The sequence below is a fragment of the Thunnus maccoyii genome, chromosome 7, assembly GCF_910596095.1.
Source record: "Thunnus maccoyii chromosome 7, fThuMac1.1, whole genome shotgun sequence".
Lineage (NCBI taxonomy): Eukaryota > Metazoa > Chordata > Actinopteri > Scombriformes > Scombridae > Thunnus > Thunnus maccoyii.
The window spans coordinates 12,987,003-13,014,771 of NC_056539.1; the positions used below are offsets into that span (position 1 = coordinate 12,987,003).

The following is a 27,769-nucleotide window of genomic DNA, read 5'->3' on the forward strand; positions in this document are numbered from 1 at the left end:
AAAGTCCTGCATTCAACATTTTACTTCAGTAAAGGGTGAAAAACATAATTATAAACAGCAAAATATACTTAAAGTATTATATGTAAAAGTACTTGTTGGGCACTACTATCATAGTTTTATAGTACTGTAGATACCATAATATTGGATTATTATTATTGATTCATTAAAACAGCTTTACATGGAGTAATTATAACCACTTAATGTGTTGTTTGGTAGCTCAATCTTTAATAATACATCATATTTTTTCTATGTAAAATTTTACTCACTTCTCACTATTGATGAATATAGCAAAGTGAAAAAGTGCAATATTTGTCTCTGAAATATAGTGTAGTAAAGTACCATGGATACTTGCACAATACTTGTACTTATTTACTTCCCACTACTACATTAAAGTTGATCTCCAAACACATATTTCCATGAAGGGAAAATACGAAAACATGATTGTAAACGCATGACCTTTAAAATCTTCCACTGCATGTTAAAGTGATAAATACAGTACTAGCAGCTCACGAGGGGGATCACTTTCATTTCTGGAACCACAATAAGGAAGCAGCTCGGGTCCGGCAGTGATTGGTGAGTTGCTGGGGCACTCCTCAGCAAGATGGCTGCATTGCTGCGCGCAATAGTGGCATCCTGGTGAAATGACGCAAGCCACAGTTTACGTTCAGTCCTCCAGGCTCTGAGCTCTCCTGTCTCCATAGCGCAGATCCCGCCCGACGCAGCCGGAAGACCGACCGGCTAACCTCCAGTGGACCGAGCGGAACCGGTTCATCTGAGTAAGTACCAGCGTGTATCGCTCGTTAATCGTCTCCCAGAGGTGTCGTTTACCCTTCAGAGAGAAAACCACGTCCCTGCTCGTGCTTTCTGTCTCTCTTTTACTCCTCTCTTTTGTTGTTGCTTCCTGAGTGTACCGTGATTACCCGGCGCTCTCCTTCCTGCACACTGGGCTTCGCATCAGTCTGTCGATGTTTTGATGTCTTGGAGAGGGGGGGAGAGAGGTTTCTCCCCTGCAACGCGATTAAACTCGGGTTTATCTCAGCTTTTACTGGCTGATAAAACACAAGAGGACTCGAAGGAGATGGTATACGTTTCTGGTTTTTTCTTTTTTTGAGTGTGTGAGTGTGTTCGCTCGGGGCTTGGACAGCGTTGGCTCAGCGCATTTTCAAATTTTCCACACATCCTGGTTGGCTGTGCCACCCTGTCCCGCTGCTCCCTCTCTGCCTGCTGCTGCTGCTGCTGCTGCTGCTGCTGCTGGAAGGCCGTTTGGTTTTTTTTGGAGAAACACTCAACAACAGAGGGAAGATGAGACCTGGGGCTGGCTGAGGCTACATGCCGTTAACCTTTTGTGGAAATGAAACTATGTGTACACACACACACACGCACACACACGGGGAGACCGTTTGCAACTCCCTCTGCCCACAACTCTGCCTCCCCCTGTGGGGAACAAAGCGCCCAGTGTCTCCCTGTAGCGCAGCTGGACACAGCTGTTGAGCCGAGCTGCAGCCCCAGGACAGGACAGGACAGGACAGCACAGCACCAGGACACAGAGCTCTGTGGCCCGGGTCAGGGGGGGAGCTCCTGCTGCTCCTGCTGATGTGCTTGCCTCACAGCTCACATGTTAGTCTGATATGATAGGAGAAAAACATTCCCATCTGTTTGGTTAGACACCACTGAAGACAGCTCATTACTGCATTACTGTAGCAATGTGTCTGCCTCAGAGGGAAGGCAGGAGCTTCTAGATAATATTGGGAAAAGTCACAGCGGCCGGAATTAGATTTGATATATAGGCTCATTTGCAGCTCATTTGGGAAAAGTTAGCCGGAGTCTATTTCAAATGTATCCTTCCCCACTTCCTCAGACATTATTAGAAACATCACATCCCCTAAAGGGGCTCAGTAAGTTTCCAAATGCCTTCCTGGCTGCTGCGTTTAAGTGTGCCATAAGTCCACTAGCCACTGTAGATTTCCGTGTGTGATTAACCATTACATCACCATTATATCCATTTGATGGCTGCCCCGGTGTGAAAGTAGGTTGGTGTGGCCGGAGGTTGCGGCGCCTAGCACCCTGTCACCCGCAGCTTACATCAGGACTACAGTATATAGGTTAGCAATCCTGTGAGTGGATGTTGCATGTCCCCCTCCCTACTTTAGTCTTGATTTATCTGTCCGTCTTCATCTATGTGCCTCCATCTGCTTTTCTCTCTCCTGCCCCTCCCTCGCTTGCTTATCACAGAGCGTTGTGTGTGTGTACTTGTACGTGTGTGTGTGTGTGTGTGTGTGTGTACGTGCTTATGAGCCATTGCTCACATATGGCTTTTGGTTCCGGTGGTTATCAGAAGAGACTGAGTCTCACTCCTCCTCACTCCTTTCTTTTCCTCTCCGTCTCTTTCTCTGAGGCGGAATTCTATTCTTAGTCCTCCTCTTTCTCTTTCTTTCTCAAATCCCCCTCAATCATCATCACCATCATCATCACCCGCGCCTCCCCCCCCCCCCCCCCCCCGCCCCTCCCAACCCCGTCCAGCCTGTCCACCCGTGGCCTCTTCACCTTGAGCTGATTACCAGAAGTTCAGGTGATTGTTTGGGGCTCTGTTCAGGTCATGATGCAACACCTGTGATGTCACCGTGAGAGTAGGTGGAGCGTTTCCATGGTTACCAGGGTGTCTTCTCTGTCTGTCAGTGTCTGTGTGTGTACGTGTGGGTGTGGGAAGGAGTTCCCGTGGCTGTCTCTTTACTTCCAGTTTGTGCTCTCTCCGTGGCAGTGCTCCTGCTGTCAGGTGTGATGAGGTAGTCTATATTGCAGTGCACAAAGCACTAGGCCAGCACAACACGATCTCCCTCTGCGTCCTGTGTGTCTGTCAGTTTGACTGACCGGCTCGCTGGCCGATCGGTTTCTCTACCTGACTGAATAATCAAAGCTTACAGCAGCAAACGTTGCAGCACGAAACCCTGAAAAAACTGCATTTGTGTCATTATCATCTGCTTTGTCGTCTGGTTCGCGCACGTGTGTTTGTGTATGTGTGTGTCTGCATTGCAGCTGACGTGCAGATCAGTGGATTGTGGGATGTTTCTGCCATTAGTCTGCCTCTTTACTGCTGCCCTTTTGAGTCAGCAGGGGTTGGCTGTGCAGCCTTTACTCCACATGCATGCTTTGTTTGCTTGTGTCTGACACATGATAAAGCAACATCTAACTGTGTCCCTGACTGTGTTTACAGTGCACTTTGTGTTCAGAGTCCAGTTTGGATGGGAAAAGGAGAGTCCAGTACTGGTTGAGCTTGTCAGTCCCCCCCCCCCCCCCCCCCCCCCACCACCACCACCACCACCACCACCACCCCCTTATCTCTTATTCTCACTCCTATGTTCACTCTGAAGTGCTGGGTGAATCTTTCCATAGTTTTTTCCCATCAGACAGAATGAATCTGTTTCCGAGATCTCTCCACCGCAGATAAGATGGTCTCTGATAGGATCACCGTCCCTTGATAATTATAACTCCACAGATAGATTGATGTTAGAAAACAAACAGTGTTCAGCCTTCAGTAAAAGCCCCATACATTTAATATGAAGCTAGGGGAATGGAAAATAACCTCAAATATAGTAATTATCTTGGATCAGGTACAGTGTTTGGTCAGTGATGTAGTTACTTTCCACTACATTACTGACTCTCATGTCCTTTAATTCTTCTGATATTGTGCACAAGCAATACAGAAGCTTATTACTTTACATGTTATTTAGATGTTTTATGTGTAACACTAGTTGCTTTTTATGATACGACATTGCAAGAGAAATTAAACATAACTAGTCTTTATGCTGCTCGATGCGTCAACACTGATATGAACAGACAGAACAGAAATTACAGCGATGAATGTGGATCATCCAATTTAGTATTATTATTCATCAACTTTCAGAGGAGTCATATTGTGATGAAACAAAGCTGATTAATTTGTCAGTTAGAGAGAAGTCAGAAAATAATGAAGAGGCCCACAACCTGAGGCGGATATTCAAATAGTTTTTTAGAAAATAAAAGCATCAAATCCTCAGATTTTGAGAAGCTAGAACCTGTAAATGTGCACAACTTGCACTTTTTTTTCTTTAAAATGACTGAAATGATGAACTGTTCATAAAAATAGCTAATAAAGTAATCAACTACTTTTTTCAGCCTTAGTCATTGTTTTTCAAATTAGAGCCAAAACAACTAATTGATTAGTCGATCAGCGGAAAATTAATCAGCAACCATTGTGATAATCAATTAATCAGTTTTAAGTCTTTTTTTTTTCAATCAGAAACTGCAAATTTGCTACTTTTCTTTGCTGTTCATTCTATAAAACTAAACATTTTCATGTTGTAGACTGTTGGTTGTAGAAAACAAGCAATTTGAAACCGTCACCATGGTGACCCTTGGAAATTGTGATGAGCATTTTTCACTATTTTCTGACATTTTATAGTCCAAAGGATTAATCATTCAAACGACAAGATAATAGACAGAATAATCGATAATGAAAATAATCGTCAGTTGCAGCCCTACTTCAAATTTCTAATGTACCAAATGAATGAAATTTGGCCAAACTATCATTTAAAAACGAATCACTTTGTGTTGAGTTTGGTCTCTTGTAATGCAGACAGGTGCATTACTTCACCTCAACCACCTCCAACACCAACATAATAAAACCTTTATGAAATAAAACATGAATCTTAATAAAAAAAGATCAGAGGTGCCGTCACACCATAAATGCCACACGTTGAATGAATGTGACTATTTCTTAGGCTGTCAAATACTAACTAAACTTATTATGAAATGAGATGTGTCAAGACTTCTGTGGCTTACCACCTCCACAAAACCATTTCGTGGGAAAAACCCATACATTTGCCATATTATAAGAAATCACAAATATATCAGTAGTGGAAAATATCCTTATTAGTATTCTGATAAAGGTTTCAACCATTTCCCAGCAGAGCTACTATCAGCTAACTGTGAAGCATAATAACCTCATGTTGGCCATCATTAGTCTCTTAGACATTTGATTAAAAACTGTTGAAGGGCCCATCGAATGAAAGGCATCCTCGCTGTAGCCCGAGTACCACAGTGCGGGATAATAGACGAGGAAAAGCGCTGGTTTGCATCTGAAAGAATAACATTGTGGTGATCGCACCAGCCATGTTGAGACATGAAACACAGGCTCATCTGCAGCCTGTTGTTGGTGAACAACAAGCAAACATTTCAATGTGTCTCATTCACACATGCAGACGCACACACACATCCGAAATGGCTTTGCCAATTATCCTGCGGCGTGCTCGCCAATTACACATAGATATATTTTTGTTTTTTTTTTCAGCTCTGGTAATTTCAAATGAATATTAATGCTGGTATTCTTTTATTTTGCCGGTTTGTGGGCTGGTATGTTAGCAATTCAGATGGATTTGGAAGAGAAAACATAAACATGTTTGACCTTGTGTGGCTGCTGTGTTGGAGAAGCAACGATCTGTCAGCCATGTGCGACTGTCTGTTCGTGAATGTGAATGTGATGAGCGAGTGAGCGCGCGCGTACTAAACTTGAATACATCAACGCAATGAGGGGAAAAACAACAAGGATGCTGCACACACACATTTGTAGGTTCACCATTAGCAATTACAAGCAGATCATTTAACTTTGAAAGAATTGCAGCCATGACAAAAAAAAATGAATCATTTTCTTCAAACCACAGTGGCTGCTAAAACCAAAAACCCCTCCTGTTAAACACATCTTAAGAATAGAACAGGGTCTTACATCAAAGGTTAGTCAAGGCACTTTGCAAATTGGTGGGTAGAAGAGTCAAACGTGTACAAATTTTACCACTATTACCCGAAAGCTAGAATCAATGACCCACCTGATGCTGTGACTGTATTCTCCCTCTGAGGCGTTTGAGTCTTTCATGTCTGTGCAGGAGGAAGTCACGATATTGCTAAAGCATTTCTTACTCACTTTTCCACCCTTTTGATCCTTCTCCTCACCCACCAATCACCTCAGACTCTGACCTGCTTTTACCTCACAACTGGAAACTGGCTGAACAGAGGAGTATTGCAAGGGAATAAAATGAGCACGACCGCTTGCTTTTGCTCTTTGAATCTGTCTCGCTCTTGAGAGCTGAGGTGTACAAACTCCAGCCTTTAATGGGCCTCAGAGGAGATATTTTATCCTTTATCCCAGTCTGTATTTGGTAGATCAATCCTTTGTGGTTTGTTTTGGGTATACCTGCATTAAGTTGTTGCCCAATATACATGTAGCTCTATAAGAACATTAGGCCAGATGTGAATCAGACTACAGTAGTGGAAGGAAATGGTCTATATTTCGACTCAACTGGTTTTTATGGTCCTGGAGTAAAAACAGAGGCCTTCTGCCAAAGTATATGTATGTAACAATTTGACTGTCTTGACCAGCACGTCATAGCTATGTGTAATATGTCTCTCATTTGTCAGTCACAAGGCCAACAGAACAGTGGAGCTCCTGTGTCTACCTCCTCTCCCCCGTTCCCTCCTTTACAACAGTGAGGAAAGAGGAACGAGCCCCCCCTCTCACATAACAGCAGGCGGTGACACAGACAATGGAGACATAGACTTTAAGCAACACCACAACCACTCAGGAGAGAAACCTTTACTGTCCCCCACCCCCCCCCGCCTGTGTGCGTTGGCACGGCTTCCCAAGCTTGTCAGACTGATGGAGTGCTTAAACTGGGACAAGAGGAGAGGTGCAGCATTTGCTGCCTGGCTAGAGTAAATATTATGGCGCGTTGGCCCAGGAGTGGTGCTGAAACTCTGCTCTGTCACAGAAAGAGAGAGAGAGGCAAAGACACGCTCGACACACTGCAGCACACAGCAGCGATTCTCCACCGCTGTGTCGTGAAGTTGCTTCAGGTATGCCGTTTTAGATTTTCGCATTTACTGTAAGAGCAAACGTAGCGTTACATTTGTTAGGTTAGCCATCAGCGGGGAAGTATCTGCTGCTGTGTTACGGTTGAGCAATATGAAAATATATGCTGCGAGACAATATATATTTGTCAGCTGTCATCGATCTCGCCGTTCAGTTTATGCTGTGGTTGCTATCACTTTAATATCTCCGGGTCACTGGTAGGCCTTTGGCTGAATTCCATTTAGCTGCTTCAGTTTCAGGGTCCTGATGCTGTGCGCACTGCCTCACTGTCACACTGTCATGGTTACCGGGACACTCGAGAGAGAGCTGAGCAATCATTTAATGTGATTAGTAACACCTGTGCTTTTCCTACCATGACAAGTCAAAATGTCTGGTGGTTTTATCCATAAACTGTCACTTACAGGGATCAATAAAGTGGCATTAAATTGAATTGTTTCTCAATTCGTTTTCTAGAAAATGTATAATATCTTGATATATTTGCTCGCTCTAACGTTTCACTCATTCCAAGGTAAGAATCTTAGATAATGTACAAAATATAAGCATAAAACCAATGAATACAATCACAAACATGGTCAATGGAATTTCATAGGAAAATACTGATATACAGTCCTGCGCATATGTTTCAAGCACTAATGTGAAGATGCTTTTAAAAATAATGCCATGTATAGTCTTCATTTATCAGTTAACTTCATACAAAGTGGAGTAAATGGAAGAAACCGATATTAAATCAATATTTGATGTGACTACACCTCGCCTTTAAACAATTCTTCTCGGTACACTTGTGCTGCACTTGGCAGTCAGCAGGTAGTTTGTTCCTGCATCTCGGAGAAGTTGACACAGTTCTTGTGTGGATTTAGGCGTCTCAGTTGTTTATGTCTCTTCATGTGATCCCAGACTGACTCCATGATGTTGAGATCGGGGCTCTGTGGGAGCTGTACGTCTGTTAGTGGACTCCTTGTTCTTGTCACTGGAGATGTTTGGGGGGTCGTTGTTATGCTGCAGAATAAATTTGGGACCGATTAGACGCCTTCTTGATAGTATTACATTATGAGTCAGACCCTAAACAACAAACTAGAGTGCCTGCACAATACTGTATATAGTGTGATTTAGTGAAATATCTATCTTGCTCCTGCTGTGATACGTATAATCATATTTCTCAACCCTATTCTAGGTTTGCTGTAATATTTTATAGCAGAGGCGGGCCACCTCACTTTAAAAGTGGACTAACATCATAAAAACTAGTTTTATGAAACCAAATATTGATCTCAAGGTGAAAAGAGCATAGGCACTATTTCAAACAGCAAAGGCCATATATATTTATTGTGTGTGACTATTGTTTATTACATTAACTAAATTGATCATGAGATGAGTTTCTTTGGGTAAACTCCATAATCAATCCTATTTGGCTTACAGAAGATTCTGTAGATTTGGTCAAACTCTGCCACTGTACCACTATCATTTGGCAATTCGCTGACCAGCTCTACTTCACTTCAATTTAATACAGAGCAGCATTAGACCAGCAGAGCATTGCTCAGCACTAAGCAGCGCATCACGACGAAGTGTGAATCTCTGCGCTGTCACAGGTGGGTTCATTGAAAAGACCTGCCCTGCAGCTCTGAGTCTCCCTGCAGCTTTTGACCGCAGCTGAAGTCATCACTTCCCCTCCCTGGCTTTCAAATCTCTTTTCTTTCCAGGAAGCTGAATCACAGTCAGGCACTCCCGTTTACAGTAGCTTTACGATGGGAACTGAGAAACCCAGACAGGGAATCAAACCCATACAGAAAAAAATAACCTGTTCCTCGCCTTGTGAAACGTCCTTCTAGTATTCTTCTCCTCTCTTTCGCTTTTGCTCAGCCAGTTTTTCAGGCTTCTGTGGTCGCCTGCTCTGCCTCTGGCACAGCCCCGGTGTTTGAGAAACCTTAGCAGCGCCGACTGCACACACTGCTCGGCCTGTGTGCGCGGTGTGTGTTTATGCAAGCATGTACGCTCACATCTCCCTCCACGGTCCCTTTTTTCGAGTTCCTCCTTTGACAAACTGACTTGTAAAGGAGGCTTATTCACACAACCGAGAGTAGGTCACGTCCCACCTCCAGGTATGCAGACACGGGGTAAGCCTGTGTGTTTGCCAAATTGTATACATATTAAGGGCTTTGTTATTTGCCATGTGTTAAGGATACCTTTTAGCCTTAGCGTGTATATAAATATATTATTGTGTTGACATATTTAAGATCGCTCGGAGGGTGAAACATCGACGTGAGGCTCTTTGGCAAATCTGGCTCAAGTTCAGCTAGAAATGACGCAAGAGCTGCGAGCTGACATCATAACATTATTTTTATCTCTAAATTAGGCTACTACTTTGCTTTGGCAAGTATTCCCACAATGAATGATAAGCATCTGGAGTGAATCGCATGCATCCTGGAGTGTTTGTGTGCCAGTTAGTATTAAGCACCCTTATCCCCTTCAGACATTGGATGTTTATCAGATCAAGTTGGCTCAGCTTGTGTGTGTGTGTGAGTGTGTGTGTGTGTGTGTGTATATGTGTGAAGCAGAAGGAGACGGATGGTGTGAGGATCTTAGCTGACTTGCCGGTATAAATTTGTCCCATTGACACACTCTTACAGCAGCAGTAGGCGAAGTCAGAGGAGCACAGTCCAGCTGTCCTGTGGGTTAAATCAACACTGAGCAACGCCCCGCTGTGGTCTCGCATGTGGCACCGAGCAGCTCGTCGGATACAGCTCAGGCCTGGTGTGTTTTTTTTTGATTCCAGCTGCAGATGCCAAAGTGTACGCACTGATCTCATTTGTACGGTGAAACACATGCAAAAGCTTGTAAGAGGATGCAAAAGAGCGGCAGACACTGAGATATCCTGATCCTTTAGTTTTTGGGTTTTTTTTTTGCTTGTAAACCCTTTAACGGGAAGCAGTATCTACACAGGGAGGATTGGACAAGAAACCAAGGCCAAGATTTGACAAAAATAAAAAAAAATAAGCATGATTTTGTGCAGCAGAAGTTTGTTTTTTTTTCTTATTTCCTGCTCTCAAATGCCCTGTTGCCAAACGCAACAGTCAGTCTCTCGTCAGTCGACTCCACAATCGAGCACCGCTCCAAAAAAAAAGACTCCCAGCGATGGGTTTTTGTGTTTGTTCGACACAACTAATTCTTTAATTAATAATTAATGAACTAATCATAGTCACCAAACGAACCCCGTGTCTACTGCTTTATTACAGACCTCACTGTTATTTATTTATAAATGTATTTGGCTGCGTAATGGTTGGCCCTACTAGCTGTGGCTCATATGTGTAACCCATGTAATAGCAGCTTGGCTTACAGATTCATACAGCCTAGTATTATCCCTGCACACAACAATAGCTCTGGGACCGCTAGGACTATTTTTAGCCCGCTCCTTCTCACAATTTGATGTTTCAGTACACACAAATCAAAGCCCTTCACACAGATGCTGCCCAGACACTGGAGACCCTTTGAAATTTGAAATCCATCAAGGCTGCTCACATTTCTCAATACGGTTACTTTGGTGGTTTCAGACGGGGGGGAGTTTCTGTGCTTTGCTAATCTAATATTCACTTCAGCTCTGCACTAATAACCCAGAGTTAAGAGAGACTCAACTGTTCCTTCCCTTTTATTTGTTCTCTCTCTCTCTCTCTCTCTTTCTTGCTGTCTTTGCTTTTTCTTTTCCTCTGTACAGTAGCTCTCTCTGGTTTTACTTTCCCCGCTTCGCCGTGTTCTCTGGCAGGTAACACGCGTCCCTGCGGCAGTGTTTCCAGGTACACACCTCATCCTGTTGGCTGCTGAATCCTCATTTAAACGACGCTGTCAGGAGGCGGATTATGCCGGATGAGATTATTTTTGAAACTTTGCCGCCAGTGTCTCTCTGCGACGACGTGTCTGAGGCCGCTTTGAGATCTCCCAGTTGTGCATGTCTCTGTACATGTGTTCGTGAGGTGTGTGTGTGTGTGTGTGTGTGTGTGTGTGTGTGTGTGTGTGTGTGTGTGTGTTTGATCTCTTCCTCCCTCCCCCCCCTCTAGGTAAAGCCACCTCTCACCTGGAGGCCCTTTGAGAAATTCATGTGTAAGCTCTGCTCAGGCTCCAGAGATTACCGTCATTTTACCAGGAGAGCTGAGAAAGAGATTTATATACAAATTCCTTTATCCTGTACTGAACACACACACACACACACACACATTCACACACTTTCAAAGCAGCATTAAAGGATAATTCATCCAAACCTGAGTCTTCTATAGTTCTGGTCACCGGTTCCTTGGGTATTAACATTGTACTCATCACAGCGCTGCCGCTTTTTCAAACAACGAGCAAATGGGAATTATGCAGTCGAGTGATAAGCTAACAGGTGACTTTAGATCTGTCGTCATGGTAACGTTACTGTAAGGCAGCGGCGTGTTAAAAGGGCAGCGAAGAGCCTCACGTTCATTCACAATTTCTCCCTCTATGGTGTTGAATCCAGACGGCTTCCACACATTACTTCTCAGATAGCGACGTGTCATGATTATCCTTTCAGCACGGCTTGTTATTTTTCCTCCAATTTTCGTTAGCAAAGAGAACAACAGCTGCCTAGTTTATTGATAGGGCAATAAATCAGTGAGAAAGAACAGTTTATTAAAGTCATAAATCGAATAATCGCTGGTTATTTATTATACGTCTATTATACAGCTTCTCAAATGTGAGAATTGGAAACTTCTTTGTCAGACATGTAAACTGTACATCTGTGGATTTTGGACTGTTGATCATATAAGGCATTTCTCACTATTTTCTCACATTTAATAACCAGAATAATGAATTGAAAAAATTATCTGCTGATGACAATAATCCATAGTTGCAGCCCTATTCAAGTATTACATCTTTGCACTTGTTAAAATAGTAGTTTCAATTTTGGATAAAAACCAACAGCGACAGGAGATCTTGGAGTGGTGATAGCCCTAAAACAAAGTCCGACAAGGAAAGGTGGGTCCGGGAACAAGCTGTAAGACAGTCAGACAAGTCGTAAACAAGCCAACAGTGTAGCAAGATTATCTAAACCACTTTAGAAAGAAATGAAACTGAAAGTTGTTTGTTATAATCCCTCATTGCAAACCTCCGGGTTTGTTTAAAACCCGTATGATGACCTGACTGCTCATGTTCCTTTTCCTTTCGTATGCGAGTACGTTCCCAAACCTCAGCAGTAACCTGGTGAGTGCCATCTTATTATTACCAATTAGGAGTGATGGCCAAAACTACAGCAATAAGCCAACAACATACAGTACAGTCACAACCATCCATACAGTCAATCTTACTGTACCCAGACACAGAGACACAGAGACACACATTATAAACTCCCTGCACCCTGTCCACCTGCCGCTTTGTGTTGCGTCCAGCTAGATGGAGGCTGGTCGGCCGCAGCCTAAACACAGGAGTAAACACTGTCCTCCTGTCAACTTCAAACGCTCCGAGGATCACTGACGGAGGGAGGAAGGGCGGTTGGGGCTCTTTTGAAGTTCTGTGCTCGTCTCTCTCTCTGGCCTCTTTCTATCCCACCTATTTTCCATCCTCTCCTTCACCCCTGCTCCCCCCTCCCCACCCCCCACCTCACATCATCTCAGCCCACCTACTTCCCTCCCTTTCTTTGTCTTTTCTGTCTTCTACAGCTCTTCTACGCTCTCCAAAAAAGCCTCTCCACTCTTCTTCATCTGACGCCTCCTCCTACTCTCATTTATGTTACCGGCACTGAAGATTACATTTCCGTGATGGGTAATCATTGCCTGCTTCTCTGTGTGTGTGTGTGTGTGTGTGTGTTTGTGTGTGTGTGTGCGTGTGTGTGTCCATTTTCATAACTGGCAGCAGTCAGACGGGCTCTGTCAATGACAGCATATGGCGTGTGTGAGTGACATGGAGACTATCTATAGTGTAATGTGTCTGACAGTGTGCGAGGCCTCCCCCCTTGACAGTGCATGTGATTGACTGACAGTTAATGCTCACAGCTTGGCGTCAGCTGCCCTGCCGGGTGGGAGGGTCTCACTTCCCTCTTTTTCTGAATAATAACAAAGTGTTGAGTTTATTCTGCTCCGTTCTAACGTGAAGAGATAGCCGATCGGTTTAAGGATACTTCAACAGAGCAGATGTAGACGAGGTTTAAAGTAACGTTGAAACGATTCGTCGACTGAGAGGATCAACAATTTTATTCATGTCTTTCTCTCAGTAATCAATATTTTGTTTTGCGATTTTGTTTCCTTATGTTTTGACATAAAAAACATAATCAATAGCTTAATGTAATGAAATATATGAATCAAATGTCTGATACAATATAATGAAAATGAATCATAAATGACAGCCGTGTTTCAAACTAGGTCATCTTATCTATTCATCCACCGGGGCCACCCTGCTGCTCCTGCTCTCCACACGTAATGATAGTGATTATGTTTAAAAGAAACACTTGAGGGTGTAATCACCTGTAAAAATTTTCATATAAATGCGCTCTTTGTTACTCTTTTTGTTACATTTATGGCTCTGGACACCTGGTGTGAGATACAGTCTGTGAAGTGGAAAGAAGTAATGAGTTTTATGTTTCCCGCCATACACAGGAGGGCCAAAATGTTGCTATATTTATATTTCTAGGAAAGGCTGTATAACATTTAAGACCCCGCTCTGTTGTGTTTGTACATTTTGAACAGATACGTTGAACAGATCAGCAGTCCTCAGTGTCCTCTTTGAAGGAGAAGCGAATCTCAAAAGCTGCTGTGAGAAAACACCGTGCAAAGCATTTTCACATCGATGGAACCGGTCTGTTTGACACTTACCATAACTAAACAAACAGCGCAGTGCTTCTGAGAAGTGATATCTGCACAGTATGCTGTAAAACCACAACAGCAGTGTTCATTTTGTTATGTTTGTTGTGTGTATATATATATATATATAAAAAAGTCTTCTCTCTTTTCTTGCCCAGGTGAGAGTGCGATGAGGAGAGGCTTCAGAGTGTGAGGCCATGGGCTGCACCTCGGCCAAGCAGGTGTCGGCCGTGCCCAACGATGAGGAGGGACGCGGCAAGGCCTACAGCAATGGAGACCTCTTCACCGGTCAGTTTGCACACACACACACACACACACACACACACACACACACACACACACACAAGGATGTCAATAAAAGCTTCACAGCTCCATTTCACTCAGTTAATTGCTCAGCGTAGACCCATTGCCCTGTCTGCCCTCACAATATATTCTCTTCATTATAGCTCATAGTCCTCTGGCAGAGTGTTAAGTTCTCCATTTCAGACAATAACTGTCAACACTGCAATTTTATTGGAGTCATCCGTGTTGACAGTACACGGAAGAGAGAGAGGAAGTATCCAGTTAAGGAGGCCGCAGTGTTAAATCTGTGCTCGCTCAGGTGTTGTTTGTCCTTTAAGTTCTTTATATTTTAGTCTTTGGGAAGTGGAGAGAGAGAGAAGCTGAGAGGAATGGAAAGAAAAGGTGAGACTAGAGAGAGAAAGAAGAAGAGGGAGACAAGAAAACAGTTGAGACGGTATTAAAATGTCTCAAATTAAACTAATAAATACCTATAAACTACAAGTGAGACCGGCGTGACAGTGGATTGTGCTGCAGGAAGCTGTTTTATCCTTTTTTTTTGTGGCGTTTCAGTCAGCACTGTCGGTCCTGCGGCAGAAACACCGTCACTCCTGCTAGCTAGAGCAGCTGGGAAGCTCATCCACTCGCAGCGGACGAGTCAAGATTTGAGCTAAAACTTAAACGAATGAATCCATTTTCACTGATTAATCCATCTATCCCTTTTCCGCCGCTTATCCAGGTCATGTTAATTTAATTAATTCTACCATCAGGAGTTATTGTTACACACTGCTGGGACGCACTGAAAAAAATGTGATAATAATATAATAATAAATAATTCAAGGCCAAATTGTCCCTACCGCTTTCCATCATGCTTTCATAACGGCTGGTATGTTAGGTCGTAAAAAGTCTCACATTTAACTTGATGAAGGCTGCAGACGCCCTGTTAATTGAGTCCAGTGGTTCCCAACCTGGGGGTCGGGACCCTCTAAGGGGTCACAAGATAAATCCGGAGGAGTTGTGAGATGAGTAACGAGATATAATTACTTGCTTTTGTCATTGTGAAACACTGGAAACTCTAAAAGCTACTCCAGTTATAATCTGTTGTGCTGTTTCTCTACACTGTTGCTTTCTTTTAAAAGGCACAGTATTAAAAAAAATCTATCCTACCTCTGTAGATGTTGCTTTGCTTTAAAAGGTCACAAGACAATAAGCTTAAAAACTGCTGGATTAGTCAGCTGACAGACACTTCATCATCAACACTTTTGATGTCTTATTAATTATTTAAGTCCTTTATCAACACTCTCTGGTTGCAGCTCCTATGATCCCATGATGAATTTGCTGCTTTCTCTGTTTTACATCTTTTGTTTTGTTTGTTTTTACATTAGATCTTTGATAGGAAATTGTTGATTTTTCACAGTTTTCTGACATTTTATGCAGCTGTAGCTCAGGTAGTACAGCCGGCTCCTCCATTAAACATAGGGTTGGTTGTTTGTTTCCCGGCTCCTCCTGTTTATATGTCAAAGCGTCCTTGACAATCCCCAGTTACTCCCTATGAAGTGGAGAAAAAAAAAAAGTAAGTTGCTTTGGACAAAACCATCTGTCAAATGAATGTGATGTAATCTTATAGACTAAATAATTAATCAATGAACTGATAATCAATGAATCGTAATGAATGTGATCGTTAGCCGCGGCCCCGGCTTCAATTATAGCTGGCGGACGGTTGTGCAATGAGGGACTGAAATGAGAGTGAGAGCCAGAGAAATGATGAGAGCGCTGATGGGTGGTTGAGGGATTAACAGCGATTAAGAATTAGGAGCAACACTCTGGTATAACTGCACGCGGGGCGGATGGCGGTGGCAGATGACGATCCACAGGAGGTCTCTCTCTCTCTCTCTCTCTCTCTCTCTGACCCTTTTCTCTCCCTCCCTCCTGTTCAGCCTCTCTCTCTCTCTCTCTCTCTGACCTCGCTCTTGACTCGCTGCTCTTTCTCGTCCCTTCTATTCTCTCTCCGACACGTCCCCCCTTCGCCCCCCGTCTCTCCCCTCCCTCTGATCGCTCCGCTCTCACGTCTTGTTTCCCCTCCTCGTCTTTTAAGGAGCAACAGAACGAGGAAGGAGACGAGAGAGTGACGGGAGGAGTGGAGCGAGTTCCTTGAGAGAGAGAGAGAGGAAGGGAGAATGACGCTGTGTGTTGACACTGCTGCTCTTCTCTTTTTTTCTCTCTCTCTCTCTCTCTCTCTACTCAACTTCTCTGACTCGTTTAGATCGCCTCTTTCCTTCCCCCGCTCAAGGCCTCGTACTCCCTTACTCTTTCTCTCTGTCTCTCTATTTTGGGTCCCTGCCCCCCCCCCACCCCTCCACCCTCCACACCCCTCCCGTCCCCTCCTCCCTCTCTTCCTGCCTTCATCTCCCAGTGTTTCTTCTCTCCAGCTCTTTTCCTCTCATCTCTGGCACAACATTAGGTCAGAACCTTGTGTCCTTTCACCTCCTTCCTCCCTCTTCCTCCCATGCTATCCCTCTCTCTCTCTCTCACTCTCTCTCTCTCTGGCAGTTGGTTAAAGGGGAATCCAGTGTGGACCTAGACTACTGTTTGAGCGTGTCAGCCAGTGTGTGTGTGTATGTGTGTGTGTATGTGCAGAGGTGGAAGACAGAAGTGACCGCTGACCTGGATAGCATGGATTAGAGTTATCCCAGTCCTGATTTTTCTTATCTTCATCTACTCTTATCTTTGTTTCCTCTGCACTTCTAGCTCCTCTCTACTGTATTGCACCACATACTGTGCGTTCATTCTTTCCCACTTAAGTCAGCGCCCTTTCTAACCCCAGTCAAACTGGCTCACTGCATCCGGTGTACTTCTCATGATCGAGGCAGAAAAGATTCGGTCGGTTACGGCCTCTCAGCTCGCACACATACATAAATATACCCCCAGTAGACTGTGTATGTGTGTGTGTGTGTCAGCGTGCGTGCTTATGTATGTATTTGTGTATCAATGTATTCAGTCAGACAGTGAGCCCTTCTTGATCCGCCTCCAACAGATTGTCTGCCAGTCAGTCTGTCCTTGTGTGCATTTGTATGCGTGCCTGAGTGAGTGTGTGTGTGTGTGTGTGTGTGTGTGTGTGTGTGTTTGTCCCAGATATTCTGGCTGCCCGCTCTGCCAGACTCCGGCCACTAACCCTAAACCCCCCCACCCCCACCACCACCACCACCACCCTCCTCGCTCTCGCACACAATAACCGGAAAAGGCTGAGCTCCATTACACAAACACTGAAGGACGACGAGGGAAAATAGCAACACTCTCCACAACATCATGCTATTGATGTCTGCAATAATCACAGTCGGAGGAGATCGGGGTAGAGATAGCGTTACGTGGTAGCACATGAGTATATGCAAGCAGACACGGCACCCTAACATGTCTACACAACACGGCGGCGTGCAGATTTCACTGTTTGTGTTAGCCGTTGTGTTGTTTTGAGGCGGCGGAGCAGCTGAGCGGTTTTTAAGGATCTGTCCTACCAACAGACTTGATCTGATGTTACCCTCTGACAAGTTGTGGTAGTGTGTGTGTGTGTATGGAAACATGACACAGATGTAGAGACAATAACAGGAATGTTGTTTAAGTTTTTCTTTGGTTTATTAGTGATTCAAAGAAATGCCGTCACTTCAATCATACTGTCTTCATCACACAGCTGAACGTGCGCCCAGTTTTTTGGGAAATAGTATCACATACACAGTTGAATCAGCTTCAATGTGTCCCCAGTTTTCAGGGAATTCTCTCTCGTTCCTCGAGGAACTGGAAACATAAATGACACACCAGACTCACAACAAATACGGCTTCTGTTTACAGTATGCGGACAGGACAGCGCACAAAAATAGAGGCGCAGACTGGTGACCTGAAGGCCGGCGGTTCAGTTCCCTGCGACTGGAGGGATAAATGCGGACGCAGGAAGTGAAACGGCAACATTTGCCCCTCCCTTATTACCACTGCTGAGGTGGTAGAAGGCTCTCGGTGGTTAAAAGATCAGACTGTGGTCGCGCTGGGCAGCTTCCAGGTGTGACTGCGGAAACATGGCGTCCATGGAAAATAGCTTTCATGCTCAGTGAATTTAAATAGATTCAGAAACCACTTGTATAATGTGATTTTGAAAAGAAATACATAAATATGCATGCATCCTTTAAATGTAAATAACAACACAACATGCATGCACATAGACCTACATATACATACTTGACTTGAACTGGTGCGTGATGCTCTGAATCCAACATGCCTCATGTATCTGTTTCTGTTTACTGGCCTAATAGGAGATGTTTTCCCTCTTTACATACACAGGTGAAACACTTAATCCGACTGTCCTCATTATTTTTGTTTTGCGAGTTTGGTTCGTGATTTACGCGGCACTGAGGAGCGAGAGACCTCTCTGAAATGTGTCAGCACAGTGAAGTTCATCGAAAAGATCACCGCCACGTCCGTGTGACAACCGGGGCTTATCGAATGCATCTGAGGTCAACACATGAAATCAATAGGTAGTGCAGCCAATCCATGCTAACATCATCAATCCACGGCCTTGTCGCCATCACAGAGCAGAGGTCAGTCTTCATAGTAGAGAAGGGTTTGTCTCTGTCTTAGATATTTCTAAGAAACTTTTCCAGGATCTGTCACACATCACAAGATAATTCACTGATTTCTGCCACGTCAAGCTAATGAGATGACTCTTGCTGCTTATAATTGGAGGCTGATGTTTGTTTATATGTCATGTATCATTTTAAATATAGCGGGCCTACAGTAACAGAAAAGGTCTGATCGTCGGTGAGTCTGGTTTTTCTTTCAGTTGATTGTGGTGGTTGCTTTTCAGCGGGTGATGAGAAACTCGCAGAGGTCAGCAGCAATTTTAATAGTTACATTCCAGTGATGGCTCGAAATTTGCATCACAGCAACAGACTGAAAAAAATGAAAACAATTCAAAATGTCTTTTCAGGTCAGTCGGTTTTCATCATTACAGCTCAGTCAGCAACAGGCAAGAGATTTATTTATACGTTTCTTTCTTAACTGGTTGTTATTAGTTGTGGTTAGTCATTGGGTGTGTGTGTGTGTGTGTTGGAGGGAGACTTTGTGTTCAGGTGTAAATGTCATGGCTAGGCTGGTGATGGCCTGGAGCCAGACTGGCCGAGAGGGAGGACAAACAGCAGGAAGGACAGAGTGACATAGCCACGGGACACACACACACACACACACACACACACACACACACACACACACACACACACACACACACACACACAAAAAGGCTATTTAAATGACTCACACTCATATGTACACTGCAGTTGCATAAACTGATAAACGTGCTGATTCAAAGACACAGCGTTATCTGAAATAGAAACGTGCACACACACACACACACACAGACTTGTAGTCACTGTCATTACTTTAAGGTCAGCGCAGCGCTGCGGCCTCTAATCAGAGATGAGAAAGATGTCCACATCACAAAAATCACGGCTTCTCAAAATAGTTCTTCCCTTTCATCTTTCTCTCTCTCTCAGACGGTCGCCCTCCCTCTCTCTCTCAAAGCGAGCCCGGCGTCGGCGTGACGAAACACCCTTGTCATTTCTCATGACAATGACACACACACACGTACACACACATGCACACACCATGACCAGTTTTGGATCCTATCTAAATTGAAGCAAAGTCCATGATGTGATGAGTCTTGATTGGTGTAAGCTGGGTCACTTTGATCTATCTATACCCGTCACATGAAGCTCAGTCAGACTGAAGCTCACTCAAATTATACAATGACATTTTTCCCAGTTGCTGCTTTAAAATGTCCATTCAGATTTCTTTTACGCAGCCCACAGCAGCAGCAGCAGCAGCAGCTAATGTTACCCCCTCCTATTCATCTGCACCCACCTCATGGTACAGATCACATAGCTTGAAATTTATGTGGATTGCCCATGTAATATGCAGGGGCAGCGGAAATGGCTCTTAATTTTGCTTCCTGCTCCGGCACTGTGTGTGCTGCATGTTTATAGAGCAGATCTTACCTCGATGAGCCTGTGTAGTGTTATAAAACCGTGTGTGTGTGTGTGTGTGTGTGTGTGGGTCGGCATGTTCAGACAGGAGCTGCTTTGCTCCGACTCGTTTACATTCCTGAGACAAACAGCAGAAAAGTAGTCAGCATTTGTTTCTCTCGTCTCTCCTTCTGTTTCTCTTAATCTCTGCCAGCTCTCTCTCTCTCTCTCTCGCTCTCTCTCTCTCTCTCTCTCTCTCTCTCTCTCTCTCTCTCTCTCTCTCTCTCTCTCTCTCTCTCTCTCGTCCAAGTCATTTCAAATCGGCAGCGTTCGTCTGACAAGTGAAGCCCATGTTTGGCTCTACGGTGACGCACGTGTGAGATGTAGAAAACGCAGGTGATCACAAACACACACACACACACACACACACACCACACACACACAGGTGATCCAGGTGCTAGGTGGATTGTGAGCCCCAGAGGGAGGAGTGAACCCTTCAGCTGGGTACAGACAGACAGGCTGCTGATAAGAGCGAGGGCAAAATACAAAGTGTGCAGCAGATAAGGCCGAGGTGGGCGTGTGTGTGTGTGTGTGTGTGTGTGTGTGTGTGTGTGTATCGCTTCACGGGTGCTTTATCAGTCAAATGTCCAACAACCAGGTAGTCAGCAGAAATGCGGGTGTGATTGTATTGTTCTGCTCAAGGTTAGGTGGGGTTCAGTCTTACATAAAAGCTGCTGCATGTTGAGCTTTTAGACATCATATCATTTTACATCACCGCTAGTTTTATTGTGATACCTTGGTAGAAGTTCCTGGAGGGGTTCTTCTTCCGGCTTTGAAAGAATTAGGTTGTGTCTAAAATGACTCCTTATCTTCTATATATATCATATCTGTATATTCTGATGCACTATATTTACTTTCCCCCGTTTTTATTTGAGTGTTTGAACTATATTTGCACTTTGTAATCACATTTGATAGATGTGAAATGATGATGATGCAATAATGATGGTGCAAAATGGTGACGATTTATCAGAAATGTACATTTTTGCTCACTATAGAGTGAACTAATGTTTGTGTATTATGTAAGGAATAGTAAATGATGTTGTGATTTCTAACACAGTGTTAATAGATTCATTGATTAGGAGATGGAAAACTTATAAGTTATGAATATGTGCTGCTTTTTTATGTTTTTATATGATTATAAGTTGAGTATCTTTTAGTTTTGGACTTTTGGTCAGTCAAAACAAGCAATTTAAAAACGTCACCTTGGAATCTGGAAAATTGCGAACAGTGTTTTCTACCGTTTTATTCACTAAATGATTAATTGGTTATTTGTAGAAATAATGGACTGTAACAATGAAATCACAAAACGAGTCATTAGTCGTAAAGCTAAATGCAACACAGCTAACATCCTGCACATTTCAACCTGGAGGGCAAACGCAGTGTTGAGGAGACGTCGGTAGAGCATGTTGTGTTTATACTGTATCATAAAATGAATGTTGTAATGATTTATTAACATTAAATTATAGACCTGCAACTAATGATTATTTTCATTATCGATCAAACTGGTTATTCTCCTTATTATTTAGTAAAAATAGTGAAAAATTTGCATTCACAATGTCTCAGAGGACACATTGCTTGAAAATTGACCCAAACGATTATCTCAAAATATCAAATCAGAAAATATTTTGTTTTTTGAAATCAAAATAGTTGCCGATTTAATTTTCAGATGATCAGTTAATCATTGCAGCTCAGTTGAATTATAATACAAGTGTTTTTATGTGAATGGGATGATGTGATCTCAAATCTATTAGAGCCATCAACAGAAAATTAATCACCAACTGTTTTGACAATGGATCTCATCATTTTTTTTAAAGAAAAAACATCCAAACACTCTGATTCCAGCGTCTCAAACGTGAATAATTTCTGGTTTATTTAGTCTTCTACGATAATAAACTGAATATCTTTTGGATATTTGACTGAAGACATTCGAGGACATCACTTTGGGAAACACTGATCTGCATTTTTCACCATTTGAGGACATTTTATACACCAAACAACTAATCGATGAATCAAGAAAACAATCGACAGATCAATCGATAATGAAAATAATGGTTAGTTGCAGCCCTAAAATCTACAGTATATGCAATAAAAAGTCACAATTAAATTAATTGTGATATATCTCGAAAGTAATGCATGATATTTAATGTCTTGTACCAGCTTGCTTCTGATTTGTTTGTTCTAATTATTTTGAGTAAGACCAGTTAGAGACTCTGCACTTCTGTGGATTGATTAGTTGAACCATTTCTAATATGACATCGGTCATTGTAGCTATTCTTAGTTGAATTATATGAGAATCAGACGTATTTACTGTATTTATAATTGCATAATAATTAAACTTGGACTAATGAAAAATTCATGATTTCAGCAATTCAATAACTTAAGTCTATTGCAGAACCTTTTATTTCTATCTTTAGCAGTGACTGAGGTCGCTCAGCGCGGGGTGTGGTGGCGGCGGTGGCGGTGGTGCCATGCAGTCTTGTTGAAGTGTCACCACTCTCGCTGCCACTGAGCTTGTCTTAACTGTCTTAACTGTCTAAGCTGTCCATGTAGACTAGAAGCTGTTCAACTGATCTTTAATCCCCTCCGGCTTGCTCCCTCTTATCTGTTCCCTCTTTTCCTTTGTCCCATCGTGTCTCCTCTCTCACTCCACGTACACGCGACATGTGTATATTCTCCTCTCGCTCTCGCTGTCTCTCTGTTTTCCAGTTGTTGCAGCTAAAACGTACCGGAGATGACTTTGTGTCCTCCCACTTAGACCTCAGCTGTCATGTCCACTTCATAAAACACTGAGTCAGGTCTTAGTTATCAGATTACCTTGGAGCCTTTGCAATGTGAATCAATGGAACAGTCATTGGTATGTTAAATATGATGCAGTGAAATGACATGCTTCAATTATCCTGACCTTTCAGATTATATTGACCAAGATGAATGAAGGGAATCTGGTCAGTGTTTCTTCTCTGAGAGACGCCTGATAAATGCGTGTTGTTTCTTTTCCCTCCTGCCTCTCCCTCCCTCCTTTTAATCATGTCGCTGTCTCTCTAAACCTCGCTCTCTCTCTCTCTCCTCAGATGAATACAAGATGAAGGGAGTGGAGGAGGTGAAGTACATGAGAGGGGATGAAAACCGGGTGAATGCGCGCAACCAGGAGAACCTGGTGAGACACACACACACACACACACACACACACACATAAACAAACACACACCAACCCATCAACTGACAGCTCATCATCTGCACACAGACCTTTTCTTGACAGTTCATCAGCTCAAGCGAACAGGCTCGTGTGTGTGTGTGTGTGTGTGTGTGTGTGTGTGTGTGTGTGTGTGTGTGTGTGTGTGTGTGTGTGTGTATATGTGTCCAAAGGCAGCTCTGTCAGCCTTCCCATTCTGCACATACACACTCGTTGTCTCTAACGCGTGTGCAGAAACGCACACACAGTGGTGCCTCACACGCAGGTAGAAACAACATGCTGGCGTGTGTGGAATGTGGAGGCCGATGGCTCGCTCGGTTTGACTCTGTCCTGCAAAAACCTCCTTACTGTTCGACACATCGGTGAAGTCAAATAACCTCGACTGTCCGATCCCTCTTGCAAAAAAAAATGTAAATAATTAAAAGATTCGGGCACATTTACACTCAAAAATATACCGATTTGCATCCTTATCAACACACTAAATGCCTGAGCCTGTTTGCTGTTTGCTTGTTCAGTAAATCAGGTCAGCCTGCCTGGCGTCCTGGCAAGCAGTGAAACAATAACTAGTGTAACTATAAATCCTGATTAAAAAACAGAAGCAATGTCCCACAGCTACTGATTTATATTACTGTAGCTCAAAACCCAGCCACCATATCACAGTAACCCAGAGGGGAAGCACCTCTTATCCTCAGAAACTCACTGTGTAGCAGCAGCAGCAGCAGCAGAGATTTTTATGAAGACGTCAGATAAAATGTTGCTCAGATGACTTATGCTCAGATGAAAGCTTCACGCAGAAAGGTGTCAGCAGATTTGTTGGTACATCAGTTGTAAATAAGATGATAACGAAACGGTCGAGGCGTGAGGTGACTTTTCATCGCCACATGAGCGTTCTCCTGATATCTCCTGAGTTAAACAAACGCACGCACTTCCTTTTTTCAAATGTTGTCATACTCACTTACTGTTTTGAAAATGTAGGTTATTTGAGGACCCGAACCACATTTTTACACAACCAAGCAACCTACAGTCACTACATGTGGTCAGACCAGTATTTGTCTCTTCACACTTGTCATTACTGTAGATATTTCCTCTCAGAGAGGAATTCTCACCCACACACACACACACACACACACACACACACACACAGTGAGTGTTGATGGTTGGGTGTAAAAGGTGCAGGTTGCAGTATTTTAGTAGTCGTACAGTATGCATATTCACAATCACTCAAAAAAAAAAAAAAAAACAACTGTGTGAGGCCATCAAGCATCATCAGTTTTATTAGACCTAGATACAGTTAAATCTGCGCCCCATGTCTGTCTGCGTGGATGTCATGTGGTGCCAGATGGGTGAGGAAGGCAATTTGATAATGCAGGTTTCGGTGCTGAGGCTGTTTGCTGATATGAGATGTTTGTTTTTTACCTGTTTTATTGGCTGATAACGAGAGCTAACGATGCCTGCGTGTTTGTGTGTCTTTCAGGAGAAAAGTAATGTGCAGTACAGGGGCAAACAGCAGAAAGAGGTCGCTGGGGCAAACATTAAGTCCAAGTAAGTGCTTTAGCGGCAGTCTTTGTACTGTAAATGTTGATAGATAAAGAAAAAATATGATCTGTATATATATCGTGGTCAGCTGCACACTTTCACAATACTGTTAAGTAATTTGGCTGAACTAACCCTTTAATAAACAAGTTACTTCATAATAACCATTAAGATACAACTTAAAATCAGTATGTTAATATTATGATGAGTAAAGTCAGTGATGTTTTGTGTCTGGCCAACCTCATACTCTGTGTGTGTGTTTGTTTACATATCCATACTGGTTGCCGGTTGCTGCAGACTATTTAGTTTTTGGATGAGAGACTGGGTTAATACTTTTCATAAAATAATTATTTAGATTCCTTCACAGCCTCCGAACCCAGAGAGTTCTCAGACTGCAGTGAGGATTGTGTGCGTGCTTATGTGTGCATTTGTGCTGTGTGTGGGGGGGTGTAATGGAAAATTCTCATGATGTATTTGTTGCCTCCCTTCTCCTCCTCGTCTCCAACATCCAACTTCCTCTCACCCCCTCCTTCTCGCTTTTCCATTTTTTTCTGTTCTCTCTCTCTCTCTCTCTTTCCCCCTCTCTCTCTCCCTTTTTTTTTTTTTCTAGTATTCACACGTCAGAGAGCCAGCAGGAATTTTTCAGGATGCTGGATGAGAAGATTGAGAAGGTGAGAGGGGGGGGGGTGTCGTTGTGTGTTTGCATGGTCTTCAGGGTTTTGGGGGCTGGTCAGGGAAATGGGTCTCAGAGCGTTTAAAGAAACAGCTGGGTCTTAACATTTAAAGAGACAGGCTGTACAATGGCAACAACAACAACAACAGCAGCAGCATCCATTAGTCTGCACTGTCATTCTGCTTCCAAGCTCAACACTCGGCTCCACATGTGTGAGGGGGAGGAACATGTAATAGCTGCACTGATGATGAGTACTTACTACTCTTTGTCTGACACTCCACTGGTTGTTTCTGACTATATATTAAGCTGCAGAGTGAAATAACAATGAGTAATGGTTGGGTTCAGCTTCGGGAGCTGCTTTCTGATCTGTTTAACTTGTTAACTCTGTGGTTCAGCAGTGATGGGAGAAGTGGTTATTGAAGTACACATAGTCGTCAGTTACAAAGAAAGGTCTTGCATTCAAAATTGTACTTAAATAAATATACATATTATCAGTAAAATATACTTAAATGGCCTCTAATCAATATTTATATATTAAAAATGGATGTATTTATTTTATATAATGTGAAACTGGTCACTCATGTTGACGAACGCACAGAAAATTATCAACACATTCTGCAGTTCTCAGCTATACGGAGCTTTTAAGCATCGCAGCATCAAACAGCAGCTGAGAAGACAAATATTTTTCTTGGTGGAGAACAAAACCGGAGCTTAAAGGAGACTGAATGTTGTTGATGATATAAATGTTCCATGTCTGCCAGAGGTGTACATAAGCAACTCTGTTAACATGTTTGTTTATATGATAATGTGTTGTGTTTACAGCTTGTTGCAACAAGTGGCCAAAATGAATGATGCCAGATGACTGTGTAAGCAGCAGTTTAATGTTGCAGTTGATTGAGTTGGAACTAATTTTAACTGTTTAACAAACTGTGGAGCAGTTAAATCTCATCTCTTTTGATTGATCTCTTGTATTTTTTAAATGTTAATTTGCAGTTGGGCTCGAACTAACAATTATTTCTGACACTTTCTTTCCTGAATAATCCATTAATTGTTTGGTCTATATAATATCAGTAGTGAAATAGTGAAAAACCACATTTCCTAAAGCCCAATGTAGCATCTTCCAAATCGCTTGGTTTGGGCAACTAACAGTCCAAAATCTGAATATATTCAGTTTACTATCACAATTAGGAAGGATTGACTGATTGATTCATTGATTCAGCTCTAATTTGCAAAATAACCAGTAACTAAAGCCATCGGGAAAAATGCAGTGGGAAATTAAAATGTATAATTAATAAGAGGAAAACATTGTGGTTGCTATGTATAGCATACATACAGCAGTTTAGTACCTCATAATAGTATACGGGCATCGTTCTTGTCTAAGTGCACTTTCCACCACTCATTTTCATTGTACTACTGAGGCAGCCTGTGTTTTAAAGCCGTATGTGAAGAGAGACGGAGTTAGACGAGCTGTTAGATGAGCTCTGGAGAGGAAGTGGAGCAGTTAAGTCAGATACTCATCTTGATGGAAGACAAAACAACATAACAGCCCACCTGCCGACACTTTACTGCATCATCCAGTATTTTCTATGTGAGCACCTGCAAATAGAGGAGGTTTTGTTTAAATGTGACTGGAGTAACAGGCGTGTGGGGGGGGGGTTTCTGCATGCAGATAGTTCAGAGAGCGTCAGTTTAAGCAGGTTATTAGTGTCTATACTTAACTGGAACAAATAAAGAGAAGATGCACTTTTGCAGGTTATCACAAATCTCTCTTATCTGTGTCTTCTTTGCAGGGACGAGACTACTGTTCGGAGGAGGAGGAGGAAGATGGGACATAGCACAGAGGCCCCCAGAATTCATCCCCGCAGAGAGCCTCATAAAGTGTGTGTGTGTGTGTGTGTGCGTGTGTGCATATGTATGTGCTTATGTGTGAATGAGAGACAGACAGAGTTGAATCAATGTTTTACCAATGGGGCGTTGATGTGACGGGACACTGTATGTGTTGGTATGAACATGTGTGTGATTTTTTGAACATATGGCAAAGATAGTATTTTAAAAAAAGTGAGTGAAAGGTATAAATGAGAGAAAGCGAGGGAGAGAGAATGGGATAAAAAAAAAAAACACTTTCTTCAGAGACTATAGCCCTCCTCTGTTAGCGCCTCAGCCCTTCAGGCCCTCCGAGCGGACAGATGGAGGTGGCGGAGCGTTGAAGGGACAGACAGATGAAAGGAGGGAGAGATGGAGGAGAACGTGACGACAGATGGGCACACATCGTTATGAACGGAGGGAAGGACTTGCCACAGTCTGGTCAGACAGAGTAATTTCCTCGAGCAGGACGGCAGC

At 43.1% G+C, this 27,769-nt stretch overlaps 1 protein-coding gene across 4 annotated transcripts; it reads left to right on the forward strand.

The window, feature by feature from the left end:
* The first annotated feature begins 317 nt into the window (after window positions 1–317).
* On the forward strand, window positions 318–27,769 carry zgc:92140 (uncharacterized protein LOC447854 homolog). Of its 4 annotated transcripts, none has more exons than XM_042415868.1 (7): window positions 318–776; window positions 13,579–13,687; window positions 13,851–13,980; window positions 23,102–23,187; window positions 24,698–24,765; window positions 25,367–25,427; window positions 27,220–27,769. In XM_042415868.1, the coding sequence occupies exons 3-7, from the start codon at window positions 13,890–13,892 to the stop codon at window positions 27,262–27,264; spliced, it is 351 nt and encodes a 116-aa protein (XP_042271802.1). In that variant the 5' UTR covers window positions 318–776; window positions 13,579–13,687; window positions 13,851–13,889; the 3' UTR covers window positions 27,265–27,769. The 4 variants fall into 4 exon arrangements, with proteins under 4 accessions (XP_042271802.1, XP_042271803.1, XP_042271801.1 ...); XM_042415869.1 differs by having other exon boundaries at window positions 13,579–13,644; XM_042415871.1 differs by lacking the exon at window positions 318–776 and adding an exon at window positions 9,520–9,643 and having other exon boundaries at window positions 13,579–13,644.